Here is a 27890-nt window from a genome sequence, read left to right as displayed (position 1 = left end):
GAGCACCCCTCTCCTCTCCCTCTCCTCTCCTCGTCTGCCTGCCATCCAAGTCACTTGTTGCATCGCCCACAGCGGTTCTCCCTCCACACGCTGGAAAGCGATGCACCTGCAGATTACAAAAAAGCATGTTGGTCGCCTTGGGTTATAGGAGACAGCCCTGTGAATATGAATCATTCTTTATTTTTCCCCAAGACAGAGATCATAAGATGTCCTCTCCCACTCGGGCTGCAAAGCCCTGCAATACGCATTTACCTTGAAGTGACGCGAGCACCGGCTCCAATATTCGCTTCCCCCCACCCCGTTTTACAGAGAGGAGACTCGGTCTCGCTGTCCTGACGAGCACGCTCGTTCTCTCCCTGCAGGAACGACTGAGGGAAACAAGGAGACGCGCTAAGGACGAAGCCAAACGACCGGTACTGAACCCCCGGCTACCCGTCGGCCAGGGGGGTGAGGCCGGGGCCGGCTCTCCATCGCGGTTTTCCCGCCTGAGGTACCGAGACTGACTCCGCCGGGGCTCCCCTGGGGCGCGGGCAGCCCGGCCGGGAAGCCCTACCTCAGGGAGAAGGGGCTGCCGTGCGCGGCAGGGCGGCGGCCCCTCGCCGGTAGCGCAGGGCACGGACAGCCGCCGGCACCGTACCCGGCCTCCGCCAGGGGAGGGGCGCGGAGGGCGGTGCGTCCCGTCCCCCCGCCGCCTCCTCCTCCACCACCTGCTGCCGCTGCGCCAGTAGCCGGCTGGGGGGAGCCGCCCGCCTCATCCCCGCGGGGCCCCTTTGTGCCGCTGCTCCAGAGCTGCCCTCAGCCAGGCGGCGGCTGCGTCACGGCCCAGGCGCTGCGGCCGCCCAGAGTCACCCCGCGGAGGCAGAGCCGCCACCTCGCTCCCCGCTCCGCCATTGCTGCGCGGGCCGCGGCCGAACGACGCCTCACCGCCCCCTGAGGAAGGGCCGGGAGCCGCGGCGGTGAGTGGTGGGGCCGCTGCCTCACACCTCGCCGGCCCTTGCGGAACGGCTGCGAGCCGTGGCGGCGGCGGCCGCCGGCCGCGGGGGCATTTGCCCCTGTGAGGGGAGAGCCACGGTGGGGCGCGACGGGAGGGGGGCGCGGAGGGTCCCCCGGCCACGACCCTGCTGCGGGGGCGGCGGGGCTGGGCTGGGCGGCGAGGGGTCGGGGCGGGGAGCGGCACCGGAGCTCTCCCGCTGCGGGGCTGAGGGGCGATGGCGCACCGGGGCCGTGCGGGAAGCCATCGCGCGGATCAGGCTAACGTGTCGGAATTTGGGGTGCTTTAGGTTTATTGGTGGTTTGTGTGCTTTTTTCTTTTTCTCTTGCCTTTTTTTTTTTTTTTTTAACTTTGATAATAAAAGCTCTGGCCATCGTTCTTATTCCCAAAACGCCAAAATGTAACCGAATCACAGAGACAAATGCCTTTTTTTTTTTTTTTTCCCGTTTCATAAGATATTTCGGGTTTCTCGGGTGGTGGGGACAGGTCTGGTGCATCCCGAGTTTCTGACGTTTTGCATTTCTGTGCGTGTGTGGCTGTGCGTGCCTGCAGAAAATCCCTCTATCCTGGAAGAATGGTGAAACTGGGGAATAATTTCAGCGAGAAGAGCACAAAGCAGCCCCTTTTGGAGGATGGATTTGACACCATCCCCCTGATCACACCCTTGGATGTCAATCAGCTCCAATTCCCACCTCCTGATAAGGTACAGTAGGCTTTAGTTTCCACCCTGGAGAATCACACCCAAATCTCAGGCAAACAACAAAAGAATAGGTTATGTGTAACGAGCGGCTTAGAAATGGGAAGAAATATGGGGTGTTTCAGGGCATGCTGGTTCCCTCTGGGGAAAAAATTAACAGTTAAGCTGATGAAAACCCAGTAGTAGTGATTTGCATTATAAAGTAGTGGGAAACGTTAGCAATAAGCTACATTGCATATAAGCATATATAGATTTCATTGCTGCTGTATGAAATATATAAAGATACAGATGCAAGCAAGAGGCTTCTCTAGGCTCTATTGTCATAGCCCTTCCTATTCGGTATCTTTCTTTTTTTGTATCTGGAAGGTACTGTGTATTTTCCATGAATTTTCCTTGTCCAGCAAATGCATCCCTAATGGGGGAATAAAGCACTGCTTTACTTCTCTGCAAGATGTACGTGTGCGGACTGGCCACAGAGAGAAAGAACTTCCATGTTTTCTGTGTGCTTCAGTAGGAAATAAATGCTAGCCCCAGACAAGCTGAAATAATGAGATTAAAACAGGCCACTGAGTTTTCTCCTTGGCAATTTACTTGGTTCAAAACCCAGCAAATAGATGATTCAAATGCTCTGTAGCTGGAAGGGGACAGTTCAACGTGCTGCTTACAGGTTGGAAGGGAAATGTGCATCCTGCATTCTTCGTTACGTGGCTTGATTACTAAGGATTTACTTTTAAGGATTTAGGAAGGTGATGTGATAGCCTGTAAATATGTTTATTCTCACAATATAGAATTCAGTAAGTGATATTACAGGTAAGGATACAGGTAAGGTAGTAGGATATTTTTTCAGATATTTCAATACCCTGTTTTTTCAGTATCCTATTGTAGTAGGATGTTTACTTGCACATTTCTCACATACACATCTGGCAAACAAGCTTTGCAGTCTTTGGAACACACAAAATTTAACTGGAAAATGGTCAGTAGTATCTTCATGTTGATTTTTATTTTTGGCATTGTGTCTCTCATGAGCTCAATTCTACTTCTAGATAAACTGACAGCTCAAAATAATTTGCATAATCTTATCTTGGGGTAAAGAATTTTAGCTTGTTAAATTTGCCTCAGTAGAGTGTTGCTTGTAGGCAACGCAAGTGAATTTGTGACCTCCATTTTAATTGCTATCAACATCATTCTGTGCTGTGTGTGGTGACCAGTTGGCAGGCATAAATGCAATAAGCCATAACAGCTGTTAGAGAGCCTGAGGGTCCATTTTCTGCCCTTGGTTACATGGGTGTAAATGTTGTAACTGAGGGCAAAATTGCACCCAAAGGCTTTCAAACAAAGTCTTACTGTGTCTGATATGCCTGCCAACTGGTGGCTGGATATAACAGTTTACCAAGGCCTAAGGTCCAAAGGAATTTGTTACTGCACTGCTGAGCAAAAGTCTGAACAAGGGAGCTGTGTAGTAATGGGTTTAATTGGAGCAGAGCCTCTGTAGTGAACCCAGGAGGTTCTGTGCCAGCCTGATTGCTCCTGCTGGAGTGGGGCAGAACTCCTCCCACCTTCACAACATTTGCTTCGAACAGAAGTTCAACCAGAATGAAAGTACAACTAGACGAGAAGCTTAAATGAAAGAATATTTGCTTGGCTCTTCTACTCTTTCCACTGTCTGTTTTTATATTAGCTTTCATTTCCTTTTGCAGACATAGAGGGGAAAAGAACCATCATGTTTTTATTGGTCCTATCGGCTTCTTTCTGTGACTGCCTGGTTAGTCGTGTCAGTGTGTCTTCACTGGTTGCTGCAGACTCAAAGGCAATAGTAGAGCAACTGATGTGAGGAAAAGAAACAGTATAAAGTCAGGACTGACACACAGATCAAATTGTGAAGTAGGAAGACACTCATGTATAATGAATAAGGAGTACATACTTCATATATCTATGCTTATTATTCACTTACAAGGCGCCAGCATGGCAGTGAAGCATAACTTCTTGAACAGTAGTGACTGCAGCACTGAGAATTTGATGATTTTGACAGCTTCTAAATTAAAGGGATGAACTGATTTAAATTCCCATTTAGGTATGTTAAACAAAAGAAGACATTACATAACCAAGCAGTTAGAACTGTATGTTCAGTGTCAGCTGAATGTGATTTGAGATTATGCAACATAAAGGGGGAAGAGGGGAAGTAAAATATTAAAAACCATTCCAGAATCTTCAGACAGCTTATTTCCATGCTGATGTTTAGCAAGCATGAAGTTTTATAGATATAATTGTTACCTTATTAATTCTAGCTGAAATAAGTTTAGAGACTATGTCCTGCATGTATGTGTATAATGCTGTAAAAGTGTCTAATAAGCTTTGTTGAGTCTAGGTACAGTTACACATTCTAGATACCCCTTCACAGGGAAGTGAGGGGAACCCAAAGCTTTAATTTCAGTACCTGGCTACCTGTGAATATCACAATCTTAATTTCAGAATAATGTAGTTGCTATTGATACCATGGGTTGCTCTAAAGATAGAATCTGTTTCTAAAAATTTAAAAAGGTCTAGATATTTATTCTTTGGAACAACAGAGAAATTTGCTCAAATCTTAATAGCACTGTCAGTACGATAAACTGCACCCTGCCTTGAGAGTGATACTTTGATAAACATGATGAAAAAATGTAGAAGACAAAAATGAGGCAAATAGGTTAGGTATGTGAAAATGTTGTGCAGTTAGAATGCCTAGGAGACCACTAGCAATATGATTGACATCATGAATATTTTAGGAATACAGGTAAGATGCTAAATAGTGTAGCTGGGGGCAATAGCTCATAGCAAGGAATAAAATCAAGTTAAAGAGCCTTCGGTGTTTCAAGAAATCTCATTAACACAAGCATTTGTCTGCGTCTTGCTGTTTGCAGCTGATAATTCGTAAGTTAGATGTTAAAAATAAGAGTGCCAAGAGCTTTAGTCTAGCACATAGTGCATAGCACCTGGGCGCGTCATTTGACTTTTAAACTCAAAATCCTGCTGTCAGAGAACATGGCTGCTGGTGGCATCACCATCTGCTAGATTTCTATGGACACTCTTTGATAGCAGTCTCATCCTATTGGTCTCCAGTTGGAAATCCCATTAGTGGGATCTGCTGAAGCAAATGGAGGTGGCTATTTTCAAACAAAGTGGGAAGCTTCATGGTTTGGATTTGAACTAAGTAGATGCTTGCTTAGCATAGCAGCACAGGACCACCGCAGCTGAAAAAAATGAACAAGTATTCCTGTAGTTCCATCAAAACCACTTTGAGGGATAATTTTGTTGATGATTACTGTGCAGGAAAAACAACTAACAGCTTACAGCTTCCAAAGAAGGATTAGACAGAGTGGGGGAAAAAGAATACTGTGCTAGATGCACTTGTAAGCAGGTAAAATAAGAGTTATTGAATAAATAAGATTCCTGTGGTTAGTTTCAGCTGACAGCTTTATTTTTTTTTTTTTAATTTTTTTAAAGGTTGTGGTCAAAACGAAAACAGAATATGAACCTGATCGCAAGAAAGGAAAGTTCCGTACTCCTAAAATAGCTGAATTCACAATCAGCATCACTGAAGGGGTTTCAGAAAGATTTAAGGTAAGCAGTGCTATCTGAAGACATTAATGACTTGGTTGTGCTCACAGAAGTGCTTAAAATCAGTTGCTGATGGGAGTCAAAAGTGGCTATAACTAACAGTGGCTGTTGGGGATATATATAGACATGAAAAAAAATTCATCTTGCAGTAGTTCAGTATTTGGCAATTAGAAGCAAAAGCAAATATCGCAGATATATTGCTGTAACCTCTCACTGGCAGATCAATTCAGAAGGCGCTTCTGTCAGTGTGTGGGTTTCAGAATGTGGCTGGCCAGGGTCTGTGGGCTGCACACAGGTAGCTCTCAGGGCATGGATAAAGCTCCTGTTAGGGTTTTAAGGACTCAAACCACAGGAGTATTTGTTTTCTTTTTGGCTTTTTATTTTTCCTCATGGCCAAACCATTCTCTTAAAAGCACTGTCATTGTTGATTATATATTTTTTTATAGTTAAATGTATGACTTGGCAGCTCAGGAATGTATACCAGAGCTTTTTGCTGTCAGTGTTCATGGTCCAGTTGTATCTTATGGCTTGGTGACGACTGTTAATGGCAGATGGCAGTTCAGCAAGAATCTGACTTACATTTACTCTTTAATTTCTAGACCCCTGTTACTCCCTTCAGTAGTCCCAGAGGAAAGCTGGGAGCTTAACTGGTCCAAGGATTTAATTCCTTTACCCCTTCTCACTGAAGGGTGGGTTTTCTTGCTCTGTAAGTAAAGCAAAGCAGGGACGTTGATACTTCAGCTCATGCTTTCCTACCTGTTCTCCTAACAAAGGAAGACTACAGCTCTTCAGTGCAGCTAATGTGGCATCTTACCTAAGGATGCCAAAGCATTTTTAAACAGCAGGAAACCACACTGTTCAGTGCACAGGTACAAAAACATTTGGAAAGCCTAACGTTTGGCATGAGGGAAAAATACAGAGTTACAGTAAATATGGGGAGTCTCTTTATATTGCGCACTTATAACCTCTGCTTTGTGGTAGGAGTTTTAGGGCATACCCAAAGTTTCTAGTTCTGTTGTACGTGTTCTAAAAGCTGCCCAGGCCCAAGGCTACCTTTGGAAGTCTGTGTACAGCCCTCTGTGAAATTGAAGCATGCTGAACAAACAATGTGAAGGCTCTAGGATGGTTAGATGCCTTAGGCTACATTTGCAAAGGAACTTTTCAGGACAAATGTTTTAAGTGCGGGTCACCTGGTGGAGTCTTCAGCCATACAGTGGAGCATGTGGGTCCCTAGTAAGCTGTGTGGTGAAGCACCCCAGATGCTAGTAAGGGATGTTATGGAGTCTGGCAGGGTTTACTAAGGAGGTAAGAAAGCCAGTTCCAGTTTTTCTGTTCCCGTTTTGGAGCAAGGACATCCCATCCTTGGATGCTACATTCCCACTGATGTTCTGTCTTTCTCCTCCTGGCACCATGGTACCAGTCCTTGAGAGTAATCCCCTTCTTCTCAGGTGAGGCTTGTGCATGTTATAGTGTTGTGTAAGGTGCAGATGGACAGCTCAGAAAAAGGAGGTCTTAGCTCTGTCTTTTATGTGTGTCCTGGCCACACTAAGGTGATCCATAAATGCTATTACATAGTAGAACAGCAAAGGGAGAAAGTGGTTAGTTTGAGTATCCTGCTAGGACTTCAGTTCCAAGCAACTGAGCAGAACCTATACCTGAACAATTCTGCATTTATCCACCAGCTGTAGGTACTAAGGGATTTCATTGCTTGAACATCAAATTGTAGATGAGGAAGGGTTTTGAACACGCATCTGAATGTTTTGCACATCTCTTTGTAGATCTGGGTTCCTTCTGTCTTTTTTGGAAGAGCTGAGCAAATGAGACCTTGCTGAACAACAGATAGACAGCTCGTGCTGTTGGGTACTCTTTTCTAATTTGTGTAGCTGAACAGTTAGAAGCCTGAGCATTTTTGCGTTGCGTTTTTATGTACCTTTGGATGGCATACTTAAATAAAATGTCTTTTAGATATTACTTTATGATGATCGCTCTGGGATTAATCTCATACTACAGGGTTGCTAGGTTTTGCTGCTAGGTAACTACTGCATCAGAGAGAGGTTTCAGTAAGATTTGGTATCTCTTGGGAATTGCAGGGTGATTCATGCTGGCTTTAAGTCTAGGCTTCTGAAGAAGAGTGTGGGGGTTGATCAATCAGGGAAATTGTGGTTCAGTTAATTGAAAACAATAGTTTAATGCAGAACATCCAGGTCCTAAAAATGTCCCTTAATCTCTATATAACAGTTTTAGAATTGAATTATGCTGCTTGCAACATTTTAAAGAGAACTGACTGGTTTTCCAGAAGGGATGATTGTCGTATTCACCACTTCCAGTAGTAAATATTGCATTAATAATTGATGAAATTTCATAAATATGTAGATGAAAAGTACTGATAGTGTGAGGTTTTTCTCCTGGGTCCTTATTAATTGTGAACCATCATGTTAACTGCTGCTGTTGATTCTGAGAGAGTAATAGGATATTTGTTTGAAAATTAAATATTTGCTGTAATTATGAAATGCATTATTTAACTGGTGAGATATTGACTTTGGCTTGTGTTCATGAAAAAAGCTTCAGATGCCATTTTAATGACTTTAATAATGTACATCACCGATGCATAAGCTTGCCACAAGACACAGCCCAAATGTTGTGCTAAAAATAAAAAAAGTCAGTCAGTCATATTTACAAATAATTCACATGTGTATTCTAAGATGTGCTTCTTAAGTAAGGACAAAGCAGATTGCATTTTTGGGATTCAGCAGTGCAGATCATCTAAAGCTGTTCTTCCTGAGAAATTATACATTATAACAAATGAAGCAGCTCCAGCATGTGCGTATGTCATGTAGATCATTTGGTGTTTTAGCAGCTGGCTGAATAAGAAATTATAAAACATATTTTCTGCATTCAATCCACATTACCACAGTTATTACAACAGAGCTGAGTATGTTTACAAAGAAAACTGCAAGTATAATTTTCCTGTATGAAGCTACATTCTGAATTCAAATCAGAATATGTCAGAAGAACGTGAAGACTTCCAGATTCTGAGAACCCTGTTGTCTTAATTAATTTGTATAGCACTAACCACACCAAAGAAGATGTGATTTTTTCACTGAAGATTATTTTTCCTTGAGAAAAGGAAGTCGTGCTTTTGTTCTTTGACCAGTATAAGCTAATGGGTGGAGTTGGTCCTTCACATCTGGAAAGCAACTTTGAACGAGGCAGCTTTGTTTCTCCTTCTGTCCACTGTACAGAACAACACAACGTGGCTGGACGTGTCATTTCAAAGCAGTCTAATGAATCAGGACATAGGAAGCTATTGTGGGAGAAAATTGATGGTATCAGTTACCCAAGGCCAAACCTTTGCCTCCACCATTGGCAGAGCAGTGGGATTTTGTAGTGGATGTCTGTTCTGACACCCGTTGAACTGGGCTACGGTTGACAGTTGTGCACAAACACAGCTGTTTAAAAAATGTTTGCAGTATCAAAGCATGAGATATTTTTCTGTCTTTGGGGAAACCGGAATGAAGAACATTCAGAAGTATTTTGAAAACAAACACCTGTGTTTCCAAATAAATTTCAAGCCCTTAAATAAACCGAGGCTGTGGTATGCCTTAAACCCTTTGGTTCTATTCAAAGGCAATTCAGTTCTTCAGACTTTATCCTTGACATTTCTATGTATGTTGAAGTTCAGTGCCAAAGCCTCAAGCTTATTTCTGTGGTAAGACCATATGGTGCAAGCCATGTGCTATCAAAGTAGCAAGCAGTTGTTGAAATGTCTCCATGAGGTTATGGAAAAGGAAGTGAGACTTCCTTTCAAAATCAGTTCTTGCAGTTTTACCTGGCCATTTTAAGGCTGAAAAAAAAATGTATGCAGCTTACATTTAAACATTCCATTTTTGGTCTGTCTTAAAGAGGTATTCTTTAAAACGTGTTTCTGCCTCAAGACTTGTTTGCCTGTTGTTCTTGGTAATGTCAATGATTATTATTGCTGTAAAAATAATCAGAGACAAGGAAAATACTTCTCAGGTTCTATGTGATTACTCTGTGTGTTGAGTACCTCTTTGCTCCCCCTTACAGAGTCTGTTAGGTGCGTGAGATGTCAGCTGATTCCTGCGCAGGATATGGCTTCTTTCAGTATATTCTGTGCCTGTCACATAGTGCTGACAGGTACTTACTGCCATGAGTAGTTCTGTTTTCTTCAGTAGAACTACTCACAGGGTTAAAGTTGCTCACAAGTATAAGCGTTTGCCTGGCTTTGATTTCTTCCTTTATTACTTCAAGAAAAAATAAAAGAGATTCTTCTTTCAATATAACTGCTATTTTAAAACAGTTGATGTAAGTGAAAGCTCTGCATGGCAACTGTCGTTTTTCCATTTTTAAAAAAAGTTTGATAATTCCCTGATACGACATTGTCAGTCCTCCTGCTAAATTTTTGGCTAAAAGGAATTATTTTACAGTTGGAGCTGGAAGATTTAAGTAAAGTAGATGGCTGACAGCACCTCCCCTGCTCTGCTTTAGGTGTCCTCTGCCATTGTATCCAACCAAAATCCTTTTCTTTGAGCAGAACCAGGGACACTAGTGACACGGAACATATTTTGGGTCTCTCCAGATGTAACACATAGCCTTTCCTCTTCTGTAGTAACCTTTCCAGCCTTTCTCTTGGCCTCAGTAATATCGTCTGGGTTGGTATGGGAAGGTAACAATTTCTTAGGGCCACAGGGTTTCTTGAACTTCTTCCTTACATCTCTGTAGTTAAAAAAACTAATATATGGTGCTGTGTGGTGGAAGATGGGAACACTGTTGTGAACAGCTGTGTTAAGTCACAGTGCTAGACTCTCAAGGCCACTGCCTTGTTAACCTGTTTTTGTCTAACAGTATCTCCCTCAGGTTTCATTAATCGACTCCCTTGCAGGCTGGTTCTTTTCTCTTGCACTGTTGCTGTTAATAAGCACTGGGTCTGTAGCTTCTTTTTACTTACTGTCTTTCATGAATCTGTCTGCCTTTCTAGCTGCTCCTGCCAGTCATCTCCAGGTAAGCATCCAAGCCAGTTCTCCTCTTCTCTTTGTTATCTCTGAGAAGGACAGTCTTCTGATTTCTGCTGTTTTTTCTGTACAGTCTACCCCAAAACTATCATCATTGAGCACAGAGGTTTGATGGGAATGTCCTGATGAAGAAGATGAGTTTAATAGATAGATACCAGTCATATAGCTAAACCTGGCATGTAATGCTAGAAATACTGTCCTGAAATGAGGCACCTGGTTGTCTTTTGAGTCACTCATCATCTTGTATATGTATGTATGTTCCCATAGTGTGTGTGGGAAATTTACCACGTTGTTCTGTGCAATTCGGATTGCTCTGTGAATGAATGAGTCAAACGTTGCATCTATAGATGGGAATGTTCCTTTCTTTCATGTTGCCATTTACTTCAAATCAAACGTTTCATGTTCCTTCAGTGCACCGTTTCACATGTATCTTTCATGTAAACTTCTAGGGACAGGCCCAGAAATAATTTTTGAAAAGCAGGAATGTTAGGGGAAGTGGAGAGCTGATTTGAGTGTTCTCTAACACACTGGCAGAGGGCATTGTGTACCTGGAGATGCAGGATTTTAGTGGAGAGAGGTGAAATGGAGGTCACGGCCATTTGCAGGGAAGTCAGTGTGATGTTTTACAAATTGTAGTCTGTGAGATGTAGCCAGACTCAATCTATTGTAATTACAGTCTGCTTGCCTAAAATTCTCTTGGAGTTTAAACTGGATCGCAATAATCTTAATTTCCTGTCCTAAATGGTTGTGCAGAGTTGCTGTATTTCATCCCAGAGGGCTTTGCATTTCATACTGGTGAGCAAAGCATAAATTGGTTGTAAATCACTTCAGATGAAAGGTGCTCTGTAAATGTATGTCTTTGCTCTTTTTGTTTGGTGCTAGCACCAAGTCTGTGCCCAGCACTTCACAGGCAAATCAGAAATGAAAGTTGTGTTCCCAAGAAGCTGCAATTCAAATAGATAATGCACAGATGTAGAGTAGAGATGAGATGTGACCAAGTGTCAGTGATTGAGTAGTGAAAATTACTGCATGTCTTGTTAGTTCCACTTTAGTTCCACTTCTCATCATAACAGGAATGTTCCTTGGTGGGTTTGTGTGCTGAAAGGTGCGTGATGGAAGGAAAAGCATGAAGGCAGGCGGTGCAAACCAGCACACTGAGAGTGGGCTAATAAAATAATTTCCATCAAGAGGAGGAGGCAGGATGGGAAAGGTGGAGATTGAAGGCAGAGAGAAAACAGATGGCATCTGGGCTTTAGTGGGACAGTGGGATACAGGCAAAATGGAAGAAGATGGAGCCAAGAGGAGCAAAATGGGAAGACTTGTGGATGCCTTGAAAAACAGGGCTTGTAATTTGCTCAGAAAGGGACTGGAGCCAGAAAGGGATTTGAAGAGAAGTAGGCGTGGTTGGTGCAATTGATAATTCTGCTGTAATACTCTGGCTTGATTAAAAGGGGAGCATAATAAATGTTAACAGAGTGAGGAGGGAGGAGACTGCAGTAGCAAGGCAGAGGAAAAACAGCTTGCAGTGTTCTGCAGCTGTAGCAAAGTGGGATGGAGAGATTGGGAAGATGTAACAGGTTGTGATGGTAAGGCTTTATCACGAGCTGTTTACATGTTAGTGTAGTTGTCAGATCTGGTGAGTTTCGGCTAAATGCTTACCGTCTGAAGACAGGTGTTTTTGCTGTGAGTACACTTAGTTCATTCATTAGTCATCTCTCATTTTGATTACTGCAATGGCTTCTGGCTAGACATTGTCCTTCTTCTGCTCTTCACTTTCAATCTATTAAAAGATCTGCCACATACATAATATCTTGTCATCTTTTCTGTTCATATAGTTTTGTTGCCAGATCCCCTTAAAACCAGCTTGAAAGGACACTCTCAAGATGAAAACAAAGCTAGACTTTGACTTCCTAGTTAAAAGAAACGGTTGTTTGTGCTATCTTGTAGTTAGATCATAACAAATATTTTAAAAGCCCATCACTCCTGCGGTGTGACAGGCACCTTGGAATTCTGCAGGATGCAGATGGCTGTGAGTGATCATAGTAATTCAGAAGACTCCTGCTCCCCCTTTGTGTGGTCCTACGCTCAGCCAGCTGGCTGACACGAGAAGACATTCAAGATTTTCTTCTAGAAGGATGGAGAGTGCTGCTTGTGTGTGCATTGCATCCTCTCCTACCTGAATAAGGAGGGCAAGCTGCTGCCAGTGCCCCGGTACAGAGAAGAGAAGAACTTCTGTTTATAGTGAGTGTGCATAGTTGCCCTCAAAGAAAGCAATAAAGTAACAACATGGTAGCGCTTGTGGTCTAGAGCAGCTTGTTGCTCTCTCTCTTGCCGTGGTTTTATTTCTGAAAGGCATCGGGGAGGAGAGGGTTCAAGGTGAGGCAGGGAGGTAGGGCTGTGCTGTGTTGCTGGCAGGGGAATCTGACTGCTGCAAGGTCAAGAGTCAACCTGGGGATCTGACAATTGTGGACCATCAGTGGGTTATTATGAGAGTGGAGGAAAAAGGCTGTTAGAAGGAAGAGAAGGATTTTGAGCTTATAAAGGAGAAGTGGGTCGAATTAACAGGTGATTGGGATCACACTGGAATCCAGTGATGGATTTATTTCCTCTGTGTCATTTTCATGTGCAACTGTCCTTTATCTGAATTGAAGTTACTTGTATCCTGAAGTGTGGTAAGAAAAGGGAGCTTTTCTTCTAATAGGAAGGAGACAAGAGCTTACTTGATGAGGGATTTGCAAATGGAGTGTGATTGCAAATTATTGGAGATAATGAGAATAAAAATGTACATGTTAATACTGAATAACATTAGGAAATACAGTGAGAAAAAAAGATTCCATGAGAACGATGAACAAGGAGCCCTGACAGCATTTCCCAGTGTTTTACTGTGTGGCAACGGAAGAACCATGCTGGACGTGACTTGAACGAGCAGTGAGAAGTCACAGCTCCATGCAGGTCACTGAAACAGGTAAATGCTCAGTGTCGCAGCATGTCTGCCCTGAGGCTATGGCTCTGCAACTTGCCAGGCTCCAGCAATCTGTACAACACTGGGCTTTTGACCTCTTTAAGAAAATAATTACTTTCCAAAACAGTTTCAGAGCCTTGGAGGGAGTGATCCTGCAGTGATTGTGGAAATGCAAATATTTTTCTATCGTCTAATTGGCCTCAGCTACAAAATAGCTTGTTAGCTTTGCAGTATGTTCCTGAGGCCCCATTTGTATGTCAAAATGGTTATGACTGGGAAATAATGTTATAATTCTACTATTCCCTGCTAGTGTGATGGCCAGGGAATATGGTTGAAAAATATTCTCAAGTCTCAAAGCATTTTAAAGCATTTTAAACTGCTACACCTATCTGTGGAGGAGACAGATGTGAGCTGAGTCGATCTGTGCCATAGCAATTGTTTGCTTGGTGTCTGTGTCCCATGTCACAAGCCTGTACTCCTAGAGAGAGCAGCTCTTCTGCAAGGCTGTGTAGAATATATCTTGTAGGGTGTGGGAAGCCTCAACAATAATTCCATCTGGATTTTATCTTTTTCTGTCCCCACTTCCTAGTCTCTCTTGTCTGTTTCTTCTCTCGGGGAGAGAACAGTGATTGCCAGAGCAGAAGGAACGGGATAACATACACTATGAGTCTGTTAGAAGCGAATGACCCAAAACCTGCAACTCGGACAGGGCCGTGTGTGTGTTGCAGAGCTGCTGGGCAGGCTGAGGAGTGCTCCTTCCTCATGCTCCACCATTGCTCAGCGCAGCTGGAGCTCTGTTGGAGGAAAAGGCCTCGGGCCCATGGCCCCCCAGGCCCGCAGGGCTGTGTCCTGCTCAGGCGCACGGGCATGATCCGTGGGGCAGGTGGACCCTGGGCACCTGCACATGGGTGCAGGGTGAGACTGGCAGTGTGTGGACTTGCCAGGAAGGGGTTAGGGAGGTGGGACAAGGAGCCCCAAGGGGGAACTGCAGACTTTGGGAGAAAGGTCAGTTTTTCTAGAGCCTGGTGTTCAAGGAGAATTTTGGTGGGAGAAGAGAGAATGAGGCTTGTTACAATTATGGGAAGGGGAAAACACTGGAAGATGGGATGTGAGGTGTGTGCCAAGCCAGAGAGGATGAAGGGCCTTGTATGTGTGTGGGGGTGGGGTAGCTGAGGAAACATGGGAAGGGGCTCCAAAGAACCGCAGAAAAGGGAGAAGCCTCATTGAAAACATGTGAGAAGGGTTGAGCTGGGGCATGGCTTGGCCAGGATGGGAGGGGGTTATGTTGTTCATTATTAAACTGGGCCACAGAGAGTGACCAGAAAGGAAAATGTGCTTTATCTCTTGGATTCATGGGGGATATACTGAGACACGGGACATGTGAGCACAAAATATGAGGTTAGCAAGACAAGAGCAATCTATTCCTGTTAACCTTTGTGTATGCAAATGAGTAATAAATGTGGGAAAAGACTAATTGGATTTGAAAATTGATGTCAGTGTGAGGTTTTTGGAGGGCGATTATTATTTTTTTGTTGTAATCCAGTGACTGTTCTGAGAAACCGAAGATGTTGCTGTTAACCAGAAAGGTCCTTTGCTTCATGTCTCATTTGTATTGGCATTTTTACTGTAATATCTACATTTCTTCTGCTAAATTATGTTCTGATCTGCAGTTCTCCCTGCGTCTCTTCCATCCCTCCTTTTTTTTTCTTATTTTCCATCTAACAAAAATCCTTATAAATCCTTGGTTTCAGCAGCACCTGATACTCGCCAGCCTTGTTTCAGCCAGGAAATTCAGCACTCACTGTTGTCTGCCCATGGACAAGTTTGCTTCCCCGGTATAAGTCCCTACAAGTTCATTTCAGTCCTCAGTGTATTCACTGCTGCACATAGTTTGCAGTGTTGCAAATCCTGTTAGTTCTGGGGTTTATGATAAAGGGGGAGTGTGTGGTGGTGGTTTTTTACCAAGAGGCAAAGCTACAATTTTTTTTTTTCTTGCTTTCTCAAATACAATTATTCTTGTTTGCATAATTGACACTGATGTGCCTGAGTTCTTTTTTTAGGAGGTGTATATAGCTGGCTTAGTCATCTCCCTTCAAAATTTTCATCATATTGTACTTTGTTTAAATTAATTAATTGCATTATCATGTTTGCTTCTGTTTATTACTGTTTCTTATGCTGTAGCACACGCTGGCTTCTTTCTAACTGGCCAAAAAAAAAAACCTCAACCACTCTTACTCTGTAATCTCCTTGAACTACTTATTTATCTATCAGTAGAAGCTTTAGAATAATAAAAACACACATCTGACACACTCCCCCAAGTAGCGAATGCTATTTGCTCAGCTCACACCTTCCACAAAAATGGGTCTGAATTAGGGAGCTTTGCAGTGTAACTGCTAGGCCTAAATTCTGTGTTTCCTCATGTGAATGGGTGAGGTCATTCTAGAGGTACTTGTCTCCTGTCTCACCTGAAAGGCTGCTGGTCTGCAGCTGCTCAGGGTTTATTCCTGGGACAGGTTAGCTTGATCCTGACAGTAATTTCAGATCAAGCTGAAAGTGTGTCTTGGGTTTTCCTCCAGCCCAAATTCAGGACCAGAGAGGTACCTCAGGGCACGGTGAAAAGTCACTGCCCTGTCATGCATCTGTAACAGCTTCTCTGTGGCTGCTGTGGGAGGAGTTGGAACAGAACTCCTTGCGGCTCGCCCTCTGGTGAACATGCTGTATTCCCTCGTGGGCTGGCCAGTGAGCTGCTCCTGTACAGCCTCTGTGTGATGATGAACTGTTCCAACCTATAAATTAAGGAGCATTGAGCAACCAAGCGTGCAGGCTGCTGGTTTAACTATCCATACATTTATAGCAGGTGCAATGAACTTTCATCCTGATGAGCAGGCAGACATTAGTTTCTCCTTGCCTTTGTAGAGTCACCTTGGTATAATCTGGATGCCACCTGTGCTAACTTACTGTCACCTGGCTCCATTCCTGGACAGGCGCAGGGAGAACAAGTGTGCTTATCAGCTGACACAAGCTGGACTTATATCGTCCAAATACTGAGAAAGCAGGGGACCCAAACTACCTCAGCGTGTCCTTCTGGCTTCACACGTGCACTGAACAGGAGCGCAACCAAAGCCAGCCTTGCAGGGCAGAGGCAACGGGCCGCTGACCAGATAGATCATCTGCCGCCTTCTCCGAGGAACAGGAGGCAGGAGTACTGACGTGCTGCTTCTCTATTCTTCCTCAATAACTAAGGAGCTGGTTTTATCCTTTGCCTCACTTTACTGTGGAATGCATTCATAGCTGGCTTCTGCTGCCTACAGTAACAAACAGCAATACAATAAGCAGTGCATTACTAACATGAGCATGTTTTATTTTTCCTTACAGGTAACTGTGCTGGTCCTTTTTGCCCTTGCGTTCTTAACATGTGTTGTATTTCTGGTAGTCTACAAGGTTTACAAGTATGATCATACCTGTCCAGAAGGATTTGTTTTCAAGGTAAACTGCATACATATTCTAGAAAAATAGAAGACTCTGTAATATTCTCTGTGTTTTTTTCTGCATAACCTTGATTAAGTCATGCTGTATTGCATAGAAATTTGTATTTGCTTTCATAGGTTAGTGTGCTTCCTGCTATGTTTCTTTCTGCTTAATTTATAATTGAGGTTGTACTATAACACAGTTTTCATAATGTTGTTATTTTGCTAATGCTTTTTAAACATTGAAAATGTAGCAGAAGTCCCAGCACCAGTGTCCTTCAAACCTACTGCATCTGCAGTTGTCTGGACAAAGCCCTCCTTTATTGGGTTTAATGTTGCTTGTTCCTCTAAATTCATGTCTCTTAGGAAAGAAGGGAATGATAAAACCTGGAGGAAAGAAAAAAACCTCTTGAATATGTGTCAGAGAAACAGTAGAGTGATGTTCTCATTAAGAGTAGCAGAGTTACCTTAGGGTTATTTTTGTAGAAAGAACTTTGTGTTCTAGAACAGTGATCTCCAAGCCCTACTGCCACAGGCCAAAAGTGATGCCAGAAAGGGTAAAACGCATTTATTGGAAAGAACGCTGGTGCTCACCGAAAGGGAGGCTGGGGCTCACTTGGTTCGTGCGAGATGGTCCTGCTGGCTCCCCAGCCATGACCTGGGCTGACAGTCAGGAAGGTAACATTGATTTCTCAGTTGTAAATTTAGCAGAGTTGAACTTGGCTGTAATTAGATAAGAAAAGTAGCAGTGATGATGGCATTCTTCCCTCTAATTTTTAAAGAATACTCAGTTGTGTAATGAATCAAATGAGTACCTGGTATGATCTTCAAAAGGACTGAAGATGGAGTGGCTGCCTCAGCACTTCTTAATGATCCTGTTCTGGACTCTTGACTCTGTCACTTCAGGCACATAAATATCTCACGAGAATCTAGTCCAAAGTTACAATCAGTGCTGCGCTGCTGGATTCTCTTAGCTCCAAGCATTCAGTTTAGGTTACTGCTTTCCCTTGGGTCAAGGGCAAAAGATGCTGTGGTTAGAACATTTGGCTGCAACTGGGGAGATGCAGCTTTTGGTTCTGCTGTTTGTTTTTTTTGTGTTAGACAAGCACTGAACCCCCGTGCTCATGGCTCATGGGACAGTAGTCTTTTTTTTTACTAAGCTCTCTCTTGGCTTTGAGCAATTTGGGATATGGACGGGGCAGTTAACGTGCTTCTGTCTTTAGTCTAGTGACAGTCTGCTGCTTCTGCTTCCTTTCATACCATGTAGTCCCCTCCTTTGAGTTGCAGCCTTCTGGATTATTTTATCCTTTCTTCCCAGTGTCACAAACACGTAAAGGGAGGACAGTTTCTTACCTGTATTTAAGTTTCACTGTGAACAGGATCAGGTTGCGTTTTTCTCCTTAGGGCCCCGTGTTTGAAAAAGAAGTCAGGCAGTGTCCTGTCACTTCGTTTTTAAGGTGCAGCAACACACAACTCCTGTTACTCTCTCCCTGTGCTGGGTTTTCTGGAGGCTGTTTCCAAACTGCTTGATGGCATAATGCCAGGAGGCACAGCATCTTTGGTCATGTCACTCTTGAGAGTTTTACAGGATATGTTAGCAAATGACACAAGGCCTGAAACTAGCAGGGCTGACATGAATTTCTATTTGTTGCCTTTACATCTCTTTTTTTTCACGGGGGGAGAATCTGTAATACGTCATGGCATAGCTTGGCACAGATGTCTCTAGAGATGAAGTCTGTCACCTTGTGACCAGTCTCAGTGGACTGGCTTCATGCCATGTTCTGTGGCCTGGATGTCCCCTGGCTTTGGATGCTGATGTGATTTCCTGGTGTAGGGCAGAGGTGTCCCCTGCCCCAGGAGCCCTGGTGCCATCAGAATCGCTGCACACAGGCTGAGCTCCCGCAGCTGTGTCTCACACTCACTCTCCTCTCCTTTGATCCTCTCATACATGGAGCAGTTCTAAAGGTTTCGGTGTTCTCAGCCTTTTCTGCTGTCTTGTGCATCCAGAGCTTGAAGGTGTGCTTAAAAAGGTGCTTATTTGCCTTTGGATAGCAATCTTAAACTGCTCAAGCCTCAATTATGTGCTTGCTCAGGCTTTCTGACACAGCCCCGGTGCTGGAGTTTCCTCAAAGACCAGAGTGCACTTAGATCCTGGAGGAGTTTCTCCAGGGCTTCAATGTGCTCCATGCTGCATCTCTTACTCTTCAGCTTTCGTTGCCAAAGCACCTGCGCTCTGTCAGACTCGTGGACAGTGCAACAAAGTGATTTGATGCATTAAAGACAACACTGTCATCTATTAAGTTTGGAATTCCTGACCCAGCAAAGTTAATGTGACTGAAGATACTATTTGTAAGTAAATACCACTGGGGTCTTTATGTCAAAGGAACTGGCAGTTCCTTTGCCTAGACTGGCAACCAGGATTTTCTCTGGCATCCAAAGCCTTAACCTATAACTAATTTCTGGAACAGAATGGTTGTGAAGGAAACAAGAGACTGGCAACTCACTCAGGAGCTTCCTCGTGACCTTCCTTATGACTTCTCTCACCTGGGAACCACGGGAACAAATAAAAAGGATGGAGAGGAATGTTCTGTGTAAGCTGAAGGTCTCAGGCAAGTGGCAGGATGAGGGTTGGCTCCAGTTTCCATTGCTCGGTCGCTCCCAAGTGCTGCATGGCTTGCCTTGGGTGGGGGCTGAGCAAAGGGGCTCTCCTCGGGCAGCACACCGGGAGCAGCGAGTCAAAGGGGAGGTTTCTCCCGTGTTTTCTAGAAGGATGAAACCCCAGGAGCAAAAATGCAGTCAAGATGGGAACTCTGCTGTGTGTTTCTTGAGGCTCTTCTGTCAGATGTTGCGCATGTTTGCGACTACAAAAAATAACATTACTGAGTCATTTTGCCTGTTACAAAGCAAACTGCTTTGAAAACCAACACAAGATTCTGTGGCATTTTTTTTGGACTGGCAGTAATCTTGGCTTGTCTTCAGCACTAATAATTACATTTGCTTGAATTTCCTTGGCAGATTTCATAAGATCAATGGATAGTGTTCTTTTCTCCATTTAAAATATTTAGAATTGTGACTATATCCCGTGACTGGGTGAGGTAATCACTAGGAAGATGGCTGTGTCTGCGTATTTCTTAGTCATTTTACCACGTCAGAAGTGGTGTCAGTTATCCTAGATAAAGCACAGATAACACTTCCAGAAGATAGCATGGTTGGCGTAGTTGAACATGCATATCAAATAACTCTATCCCATATTCCCGGATTATTTTTTTTAAATCTAGGTCCCAGTCTTGCAGCCGGCATGTACGATGATTATGACCACAGGGAAACCTCCATTGACTTAAACAGGCACTTAAATAGGCACGAGTGTTGGCTTAGCTGGGGTTAAATCCCATCTGCTCTGTAGTGCTGCTTCAAGCAAAACTGCGAGGGAGGATTTGTCCTGGCTGCTGAGTTCACAAAACATAATGAACTGAACCTGGCTGGGGGTGGTAACTTTGGGCGCTGTTGTGAGTCTGACACACGTGGAGGCCTCTGTCACACAACAGGGGGACCGATGGGCTGGGAACTCCGTGGGAGGATGGTTGGTCTTGTGACAGCGACTCTTCCTTCATTGAACTGCCACGAGATCACATTTGTCAGGGGCAGGCGGGTTCATCAGGCTACCTGTAGGCCTGTTGCTTTGACAAGTCTTCTTTTCTTTCGTACCTTTGGGTGATTTGGTTTTTTTCACTCCAACATTTTTAGGATGCAAAATTTGTATTAAGTCAGGACTGCCTGTTGGATCTTCACCCAGTCATTTTTTGCCTCATTATTTAAACCATTTGAAACTATTGTTACTGGTGCTTATTTATGCCACTTTTTTTTCCTCCTTCCTTTTTTCCTCTTTTTTTTTTTTTTTTTTTTTTTTTTGTTTTTGTTTTTGTTTTTGTTTTTTGACAAAGACAAGCCAACTGAAAACTAAATGTGAGATAAGATTGAGATAAATGAGAGAGAGCCTCTGGTCCTAAACAGCATGATGTTTTTACTTGTGTTTCTGTGCTCAGAAATTTCCAATATTAAATTTCATTTCCCAAGTTCGATGAGAACAGTGGCAGTTCAAAGTTGCTGTGCTGTAATATTATAAATTGTAGTCTTCCTGTGCTGGAAGCAGGAAGGCCGAACAGCCTATTGCTTTCTTAGAGTAGAAATGACTAAACTTACTTTTCTTCAAGCTGCTCATATTTTAGAGGGTCAATCCGGTTGCCCTGATGACTGTCCCAGCACTCTGAGGGATCTGCCCGGAGTGGCAGATGTGGCAGAGACACTGACCTTCTGCAACAAAACCCGTGGGGGGGGGTCACAGATTTGTCTACACCATTTTTCCTTCAGCGTGGCCAGCTGCCCCATAGGCTGCGCTGCATCGGCACCCAGCGGGTGCCACAGCCTGCCTGCTGGGTAATGCACTGCACAGACGTGTTCATGTTGGTTTTTAAGATGACAGCAAAATTGGGATCTTTCTTGGTGTTTGACTCTGTAAATCAGGTAATTCTCTTCGAAAAGCTCTGAGCATCCAGCATTTTCTACATAGTGCTCTTAAACTTGTGGGAAATTAAATAATGTAGTCCCACAGCTAAAGATAGGTTTTTAAAAGCCTGCTGTTTGCTACACCTCTCTGACAAACAGGAGTGAAGTATTTTGCATGTGTGTGCACACTGATGCACAAGCTTGGCCACCCACGTTTTCCCTGTGTGTCTCATTTACTGGGCTATAAAACTGTTTGTACCTTGGCACCAGTAGATCAGTATTAGTTTGTTTCTCAGATGGAAAACACTGTATTGAAGGGCCTGGAGCTCTCATGGTAGAACGCAGAAATCTGTAATTGTAGCCCAAACAGTCAGAACTAGGTGGGGAGGAAAAAGCAGCAAAATGTGGCTTGAACTAGAGACTGAGGACTTGTAAAAATTATTTTTGGCAAGCGTGTTTCTTGTATGTTAATTATTCTGGCACGTGAACCCAGATTGGCCTTCCTGGCAAATACATGAATAGTTTAAGGCTTGCAGGGAAGAACATTTGGAACACAGTAGGACAATGCTGTGGTTAATTGCTGTGTGTTGCATCTTGACTCAAAGTGAATATTGGCTTAGGCTAAAGGGAAAAAAACTAACCCACTTTTGGTGTGTGTGGGACCGTATCTGTAATCTATGTGATGGATTTTCTTTTCAGAATAATCAATGCATTCCAGCTGGGTTGGAAAACTACTACTCTGAACAAGACTCCAGCGCTCGAGGGAAATTTTACACGGTCATAAACCACTACAACCTGGCCAAACAAACCATCACGCGCTCAGTGTCCCCGTGGATGACGGTACTGTCAGAGGAGAAACTGTCTGAACAGGAGACTGAAGCCGCTGAGAAATCAGCTTAGTATGATAAGCTAATTATTAACACTATGTCATTTGAGGGTAACTAAGGGACTTTAAGGAAATTTTCATTCAATATAATTCTGGATAATTTAGAGGTTACTCATGTTTATGGTGCAATTGCTTCTGTTTGCTGATACTGCTTTGCAAACAAACAAAAAAACCAAAAAGACCAAAACAAAAAATTGCTGCAGAACATTCATGGGCATAAAACAAGGTGCATATCAGCATTGCTTTAGAGCTTTGACACCATTTTCAATGTTAAAAAAAAAAATCTGATGTTAGGTATGTTCTTGCAGTTTATTGGATACTGACAGATTTCTTCGCTGGATATTCAGGGCTTGGACCTTAGACCAAGTGTTCTGTTGTCTGAACTGAAACTTCATTTATTAATTTTTTTTTAATTTTTGTCATTTTGCAAACTGAAACACCCCAGCCATAACTAGAGTGATCTCTTGTTTAGCTGAAAGCTGTATTTAATACTTACTTTTGGCTCAAGCAAGAATGCTAGTCAGCATTGATGTCAGGGGCATGATGTAATAATGACTTGTGTGGAGAAAGAAACTGTCAGGTAGCATTTTTCTTACATTTTCTTTACTGTTGTTTATTTGTAAGTGATAACGAAGTTCTCTGCAACAAGGCATGCTCAATGTTTAATTATTGCTGTCAACAGGATTTAACTGCATTTCCACCGTGGCTTTAGCATCTTGGTAAGGATGTGCACTGAAACACGAACTAGGTAGACATTATGGAAAAAACACAGACAGTTTTAGTGATGGATGGTGAGGGTAGTGTGCAAAATACACGGTTCAGGATGTTCTAGTGAGAAATGACATCTCTTGATCATATTTAAGAGGCAGAAAGTATATTCACAGTAGATGTTGTCCACTGTGTAATTTGTTGGATATGGCAGAGGGAGTAATATGTCTGAATTTTCTCTTTTACTACATTAGCACTTTCCCTTTTTATTAAATAGAAAGAGCTTTCAGTTTATGTATGGTTTGCAGTTTAATACTTTTTAAAACACAGAGCATCACAAGTGAAACAATAGGGTATTAGATAACACAACGGGCTGTTTCAAAGCTACATGTGAAACTGAATGAAGAGTAGAACTGTTCATGTACGGCGTGGGAGGGGAAAAGATGTAGAAGAGCATAGTATTGTGGATGCACGTTAACGTTCCATTGTAATTACAGACTTCTCTATGTGTGAAACCATGTTTTCATTTTTATTATAAATCTTAAATATATTACAAAACAGACATCTTATTAATTTAACAGTTAGACAAAATAAGTGTGTGAAGCATCTGGGCAAGCAAGTCACCTTTTTTCTTCATGGAACTTGAGTGGGGCAAAGTGGAGTGGACATGTCAAAAGTGCCATTTTTTTGTACAGTCGCTACCAGAAAAATGAAGGGAGAACAGCCGTAGGGGCTGTTTCTCAAGATCTATCGTAGAACAAACATGGTCAGCTCTACTTTTATTTTCTTGTCTAGTAGAGTTGCTTTATCAAGGATACAGTAAAAATAACCATCCTTAAGTCTCTAGGTTTGATACAAAATATGCACTACACAGTAGTACCTGTAAAAGGCTTTTCTTAAGTCATTATGGTATGTGGAATGCATAAAAAGCAATAAATTACGTGCCAAATTTTCTTTAAATTTTTAAACATCAAGCTTACGTTAAGATACTCAACACACACCATGTTTGCGTTTTCTGATGGGCAGATGCTTTATTGAGTAATTAATTCACATGTAACTTTTGACATCTTCACTCTGTGCACAGTGATGACTAAGGATGATGCTGCTTGTTGCGTATAATGTATAGAAATACATATTTCAGAAGAGAGGTAGCAAACCACACATTTCATACCAACACATTTACAGAGGACATTCAGATTTTACAAGATGGAAAGATCTGTTCCCAAGACTGTCCTACATCGTAATGACTCATGATACATCTCCTGCCCTTAAATTTAGGACAATAACAACTTTAATGCACAAGTAAATACTGATGAGAAACAACTTATTTCTCTGTCTCATAACAACAAGCATTAAAAAATACAAAGCTTTACAACCTAGGAGAAAGAGATTGCTTATGCTCTTGAAGTCAAAACCATTTTTTCCTCTGATTTAACAGAAGGAAGTTTATTGATTCTTACTTATAGTTGGTTTTGAGACTTTTTTCTTTTTAGTTAACAAATTGCTCCTAATTTTAGTACGTTTAAGAGTTTGGCTTTAATATTTTCTATCCTTTGGTTTTGTTCTGATATCCCAGAACACCCGTTTCAATGCACAATTCTCTTTTCACCTAGAAGTAAAGCTCTTCAGTTGACTTTTTATCATAATCATCATTACTACTGTTAAAGCAACCTGATCTGACTCGAATTAAAGATTAGAAGTAGAGCTCATACATGTGCAAAGTGATCACCGTGTACTGAAGTGGTTTGATTAAATAAAAGCCTGAGACAGTGTAGATGCTTCTGCATAGTCGCAGTTTCCTCTTGATCTGGACTTAACTACCACAGGTGTGTGGGTGACTCAGAAAACCTTCATTCCTCTTGGGTTTTTCTGACACTGTGCTCCAGCTTGGGCCTTTCTTACCTGCTCTTCCAAAGGTTTCTGTGTTCTTTGCAGGATTAAGCGTGGTTTTGTGTTTGATAAAGGGATTTAAAATCAATGCTGACATCTGCCTCTGCGCTCATGCGTATATACACATACTTGTTTATTGGAAAATATTTCCATCACAGCAGTATGAAAAAAATGCATGAAATATATAGGTATGTCATATACCCTGCTCCATAGAAAAAAAAATGTCAGAAGTTTTACAAAGAAAGCGTGTAGACAACATTATATTTTTAATTAATTATCATACCAGTCCAGAAAAAGCAAGGAAAATGAACACATCACAAGGAAGAACAGGATCCATACTCTAAATCCAGCATTGTTTTTGATGGCCTGTGAGGAAAAGGTTACTGCCATTACCATCACCGGTAAAGATACAGGAGAACTTCAACAATGGCAACCCAGGGTAACTGTGAGTCTCCCACGGGAGAAAAACCAAAACTTGCCCTTAAGTTCAGGTGAATAAAAGTCAGATTTGCTGTAGCTCTTTATCGCATTAAAGTTTCTCTCAGAAATCTTAAAATTGGGCGTTAAAAAACCCACACATAGACTTTTTTATGTGATACAAACATTAATGTGAGTCTCAAAGTTTTGTGTTTATCACCTTTTTACTGTTTCTCAGTGTGGTTCAGGAAACTGAGTTCTACCTTCAAATGTGAAAAAATGAAGCAAAAATAACTTCAGTTCGTGCCATGTTGAACACGGATCTCCAGCTACCGACACAGGGACAATCAGCTGACAGCTCTGCACCCTCTAAAGTGCTTAAGAATACCTATTTAAAGGCCTAGTAACCGCATGCTAAATAGTACTTAACCTATTGATTTAAGCCTAAAAATACCAAAAATCTTCCCCAGCGTGTGCCCTGCCACCGTGCCTGCTGGAGAGCTACTGAAGACATTCCCGCTATTCTACTCTATTTGAAGAAATGTGGAAATAAGTTCCAAATCAGAAATGTTAAGGCCGTAAATTACGCTTGCTAATGTACGTTTGATGCGCATTTCAGGAGAGTTGAGCAGTAAATAACTCATCCTTGAGTTACATACTCTGCATGCTTTGAGGAAGGACAAAAAAATAAAGAAGCCATTTACTGAGCAGCCTAATTCAGGAACTCTGTTTTTATTGAAATCTCAGTTCCTGAGAGAAAACAACATTTCACTCTAATTAGTAAGACAGTGGGATAGATTCATGTCCTAGGAGCACGTGAGATGTGTTCAGCATAGTAAGGAGACTTTTCTGCTAACGTTCAGCATTTAATTCCAGTTTCAACAATTTCAGCACTGTCTTTTAGTCTTAGTCTGCAATTTCTCCTCCTCTTTTTTTATTGATTTATTTTTTAAAAACAAACTTCACAGGCCATTAAATGCATGCCAGGTGACCTTCAGGTTTAAAAAATAGGTGAGGCCAAGCGGATTTCTACCGACCTGTATAGCTGTTCCAGTTCTCGTTAGCAAGACAAGCAAAGTGATGATTGTGAACATGTGCTGTGTAAAGCTACACCTGGGCAGAACAAAGAGAAACGGGTTTAAAACACAACTTGGAGACATTACCTCTCTTATGTCTTCATTGCCTTCTTTGATATTCTCTGTTGCACCCACAACTAATTGATGGATATTGTCAATATCAGTTTCCTATTAAAAAAACAAACAGATGAATTTTAGGAAAAGACACTTGTAAGGATTTGGGGAACAAGCAGAACCCAAATATAAAATAAAATATGGTATTATTAACATCTTAGTTTCAATGATGCAAAGATACAGAGGCAATTAAGCTGTAACTTCCTGATGTGTGATTTTATGAGCCTTACTGGAGACCACCAGGATCAACAGAAGTCTCTCAGTTATCTAGAATCAAGCCTAACCTGTCTAGTTTTTGCCAGCTCTTTTGGAAGAGGTGCCTCCCTTGTCAGAAAGGATGCTATTAAATAACACATTTAGCAGGATGCCAACTGACACAGAGGGATCATTCTAACACGTTACATTTTCCATTCCCAGTATGTGCTGCTAAGTAACAGCAGTAAATGCCGTGATTTTGCATTTGAAAAACAAATATATTTTCCTTCACGTTTGTGTCAAAGACTAATTAATCTTACATTTACAACTTGCATGCAACCAAGACCAAAATACCCCCAAGAAATTCTTCAAGCTGTATTTGCTGCTGTAGTATTACATTATACTAACCTGTTGCAGGACTTTTTCAGTGAATATCTCTTGTAGTCTGGAGATTTCCACCACTTTTCCTTCAATTTGTCTTGGCAAAGAACAGAAACACTGGGTTAGAAATGAGTTGAGCCATTTCCGGCTCCTGCAGGCGCGGTTCCCGGCGCGGTGTGCGGGCTGTGCCAGGCGCGGGGCTGGTTTGTCACCATCTGGGTGCCGGCACAGCCGGGATGTGAGGACAGTGCTGGCAAGACGAGCAGCTCACAGTGAAGCTCCGGGAAAGACACCGCCCAAAATTCAGGCTTCACTGTGAGGGCTTCACGCATCTTCCTTCTTCCATCTCATATATTAAAAAAAAGATCCCTTGTAGGCCCTAAGTAGTCAGTTTTGACCGATCTTTTTGATGTGCTGCTCTGAAGTGTGGAATCCACCTTGCCCAGCACTGATAACCCAAAAGTCACGTTCTAGCTGGAGTTGGCCTTTCGGGTTTTCTGCACAGCAGGCGGAGAGCAAGCGGCACCGCTGCTCTGCCCTCAAAACGGGTCCCTGCTCGGGGGTCGGTGGCTGCACCCCCCGCTGCTGCCTGTGAACGAGCTGACAGCGCGGTGTGAATGGAAAACTTCATCTTTTAAAACTTTAAATAAGCGACATAGAACACAAACCCTCCAAATCTAACCAATACTATTTTCCATAGTTCCTGTGTCACTCAGACCCATTCTTTACACAACCACACAATGTGTAAACTCATACAGTTTGTTTGCTGGGTGCTCCTGTTTTGTCCCTCCTCTGTCCCCCCGCTACAGTTCACACAGCCGGGTGTCCTGCAGCAAATGCACTGAGTGGGTGTTGGGGTTACGGGACCGGCACATGCAGCGGTTTGTCAAGTAACAGGAGATTGTACCTGACTTCATCAAAGAGATTATTCATTTCACCAACAAGCCTCTGGTTCTCCTGTTCAAACTGGAAGAAC

At 42.7% G+C, this 27890-nt stretch overlaps 2 protein-coding genes across 7 annotated transcripts in view; one reads left to right on the top strand and one right to left on the bottom strand.

Annotated features, from left to right (window-relative positions):
- Positions 1 to 298: 298 nt before the first annotated feature.
- On the top strand, positions 299 to 24615 carry NSG1 (neuronal vesicle trafficking associated 1). Of its 5 annotated transcripts, none has more exons than XM_021286159.2 (5): positions 299 to 413; positions 1544 to 1694; positions 5169 to 5285; positions 16653 to 16763; positions 21947 to 24615. In XM_021286159.2, exons 2-5 carry the CDS (start codon positions 1566 to 1568, stop codon positions 22145 to 22147), a joined length of 558 nt encoding a protein of 185 aa, XP_021141834.1. In that variant the 5' UTR covers positions 299 to 413; positions 1544 to 1565; the 3' UTR covers positions 22148 to 24615. The 5 variants fall into 5 exon arrangements, with proteins under 5 accessions (XP_021141834.1, XP_005501388.1, XP_021141835.1 ...); XM_005501331.4 differs by having other exon boundaries at positions 312 to 490; XM_065060518.1 differs by lacking the exon at positions 299 to 413 and adding an exon at positions 655 to 956.
- The window catches only part of STX18 (syntaxin 18), a 67415-nt gene continuing 62870 nt past the window's right edge, over positions 23346 to 27890 (bottom strand). The window contains exons 8-11 of one of the 2 annotated variants that reach the window (XM_065060515.1): positions 27822 to 27880; positions 26942 to 27011; positions 26312 to 26392; positions 23346 to 25097 (exon numbers count right to left, since the gene is read on the bottom strand). In XM_065060515.1, the coding sequence (XP_064916587.1) occupies positions 25002 to 25097; positions 26312 to 26392; positions 26942 to 27011; positions 27822 to 27880 (306 nt within the window). In that variant the 3' untranslated portion in view covers positions 23346 to 25001. Of the gene's footprint in view, positions 25098 to 25896; positions 26393 to 26941; positions 27012 to 27821; positions 27881 to 27890 lie in introns of those variants that run through there. The other variant, XM_065060514.1, reaches the window with a different exon arrangement.

The sequence above is a fragment of the Columba livia genome, chromosome 4, assembly GCF_036013475.1.
Source record: "Columba livia isolate bColLiv1 breed racing homer chromosome 4, bColLiv1.pat.W.v2, whole genome shotgun sequence".
In the NCBI taxonomy this organism is placed as follows: Eukaryota; Metazoa; Chordata; class Aves; order Columbiformes; family Columbidae; genus Columba; species Columba livia.
The sequence above is the reverse complement of the archived record's forward strand: the minus strand, read 5'-3'. Positions and strand labels throughout refer to the sequence as shown.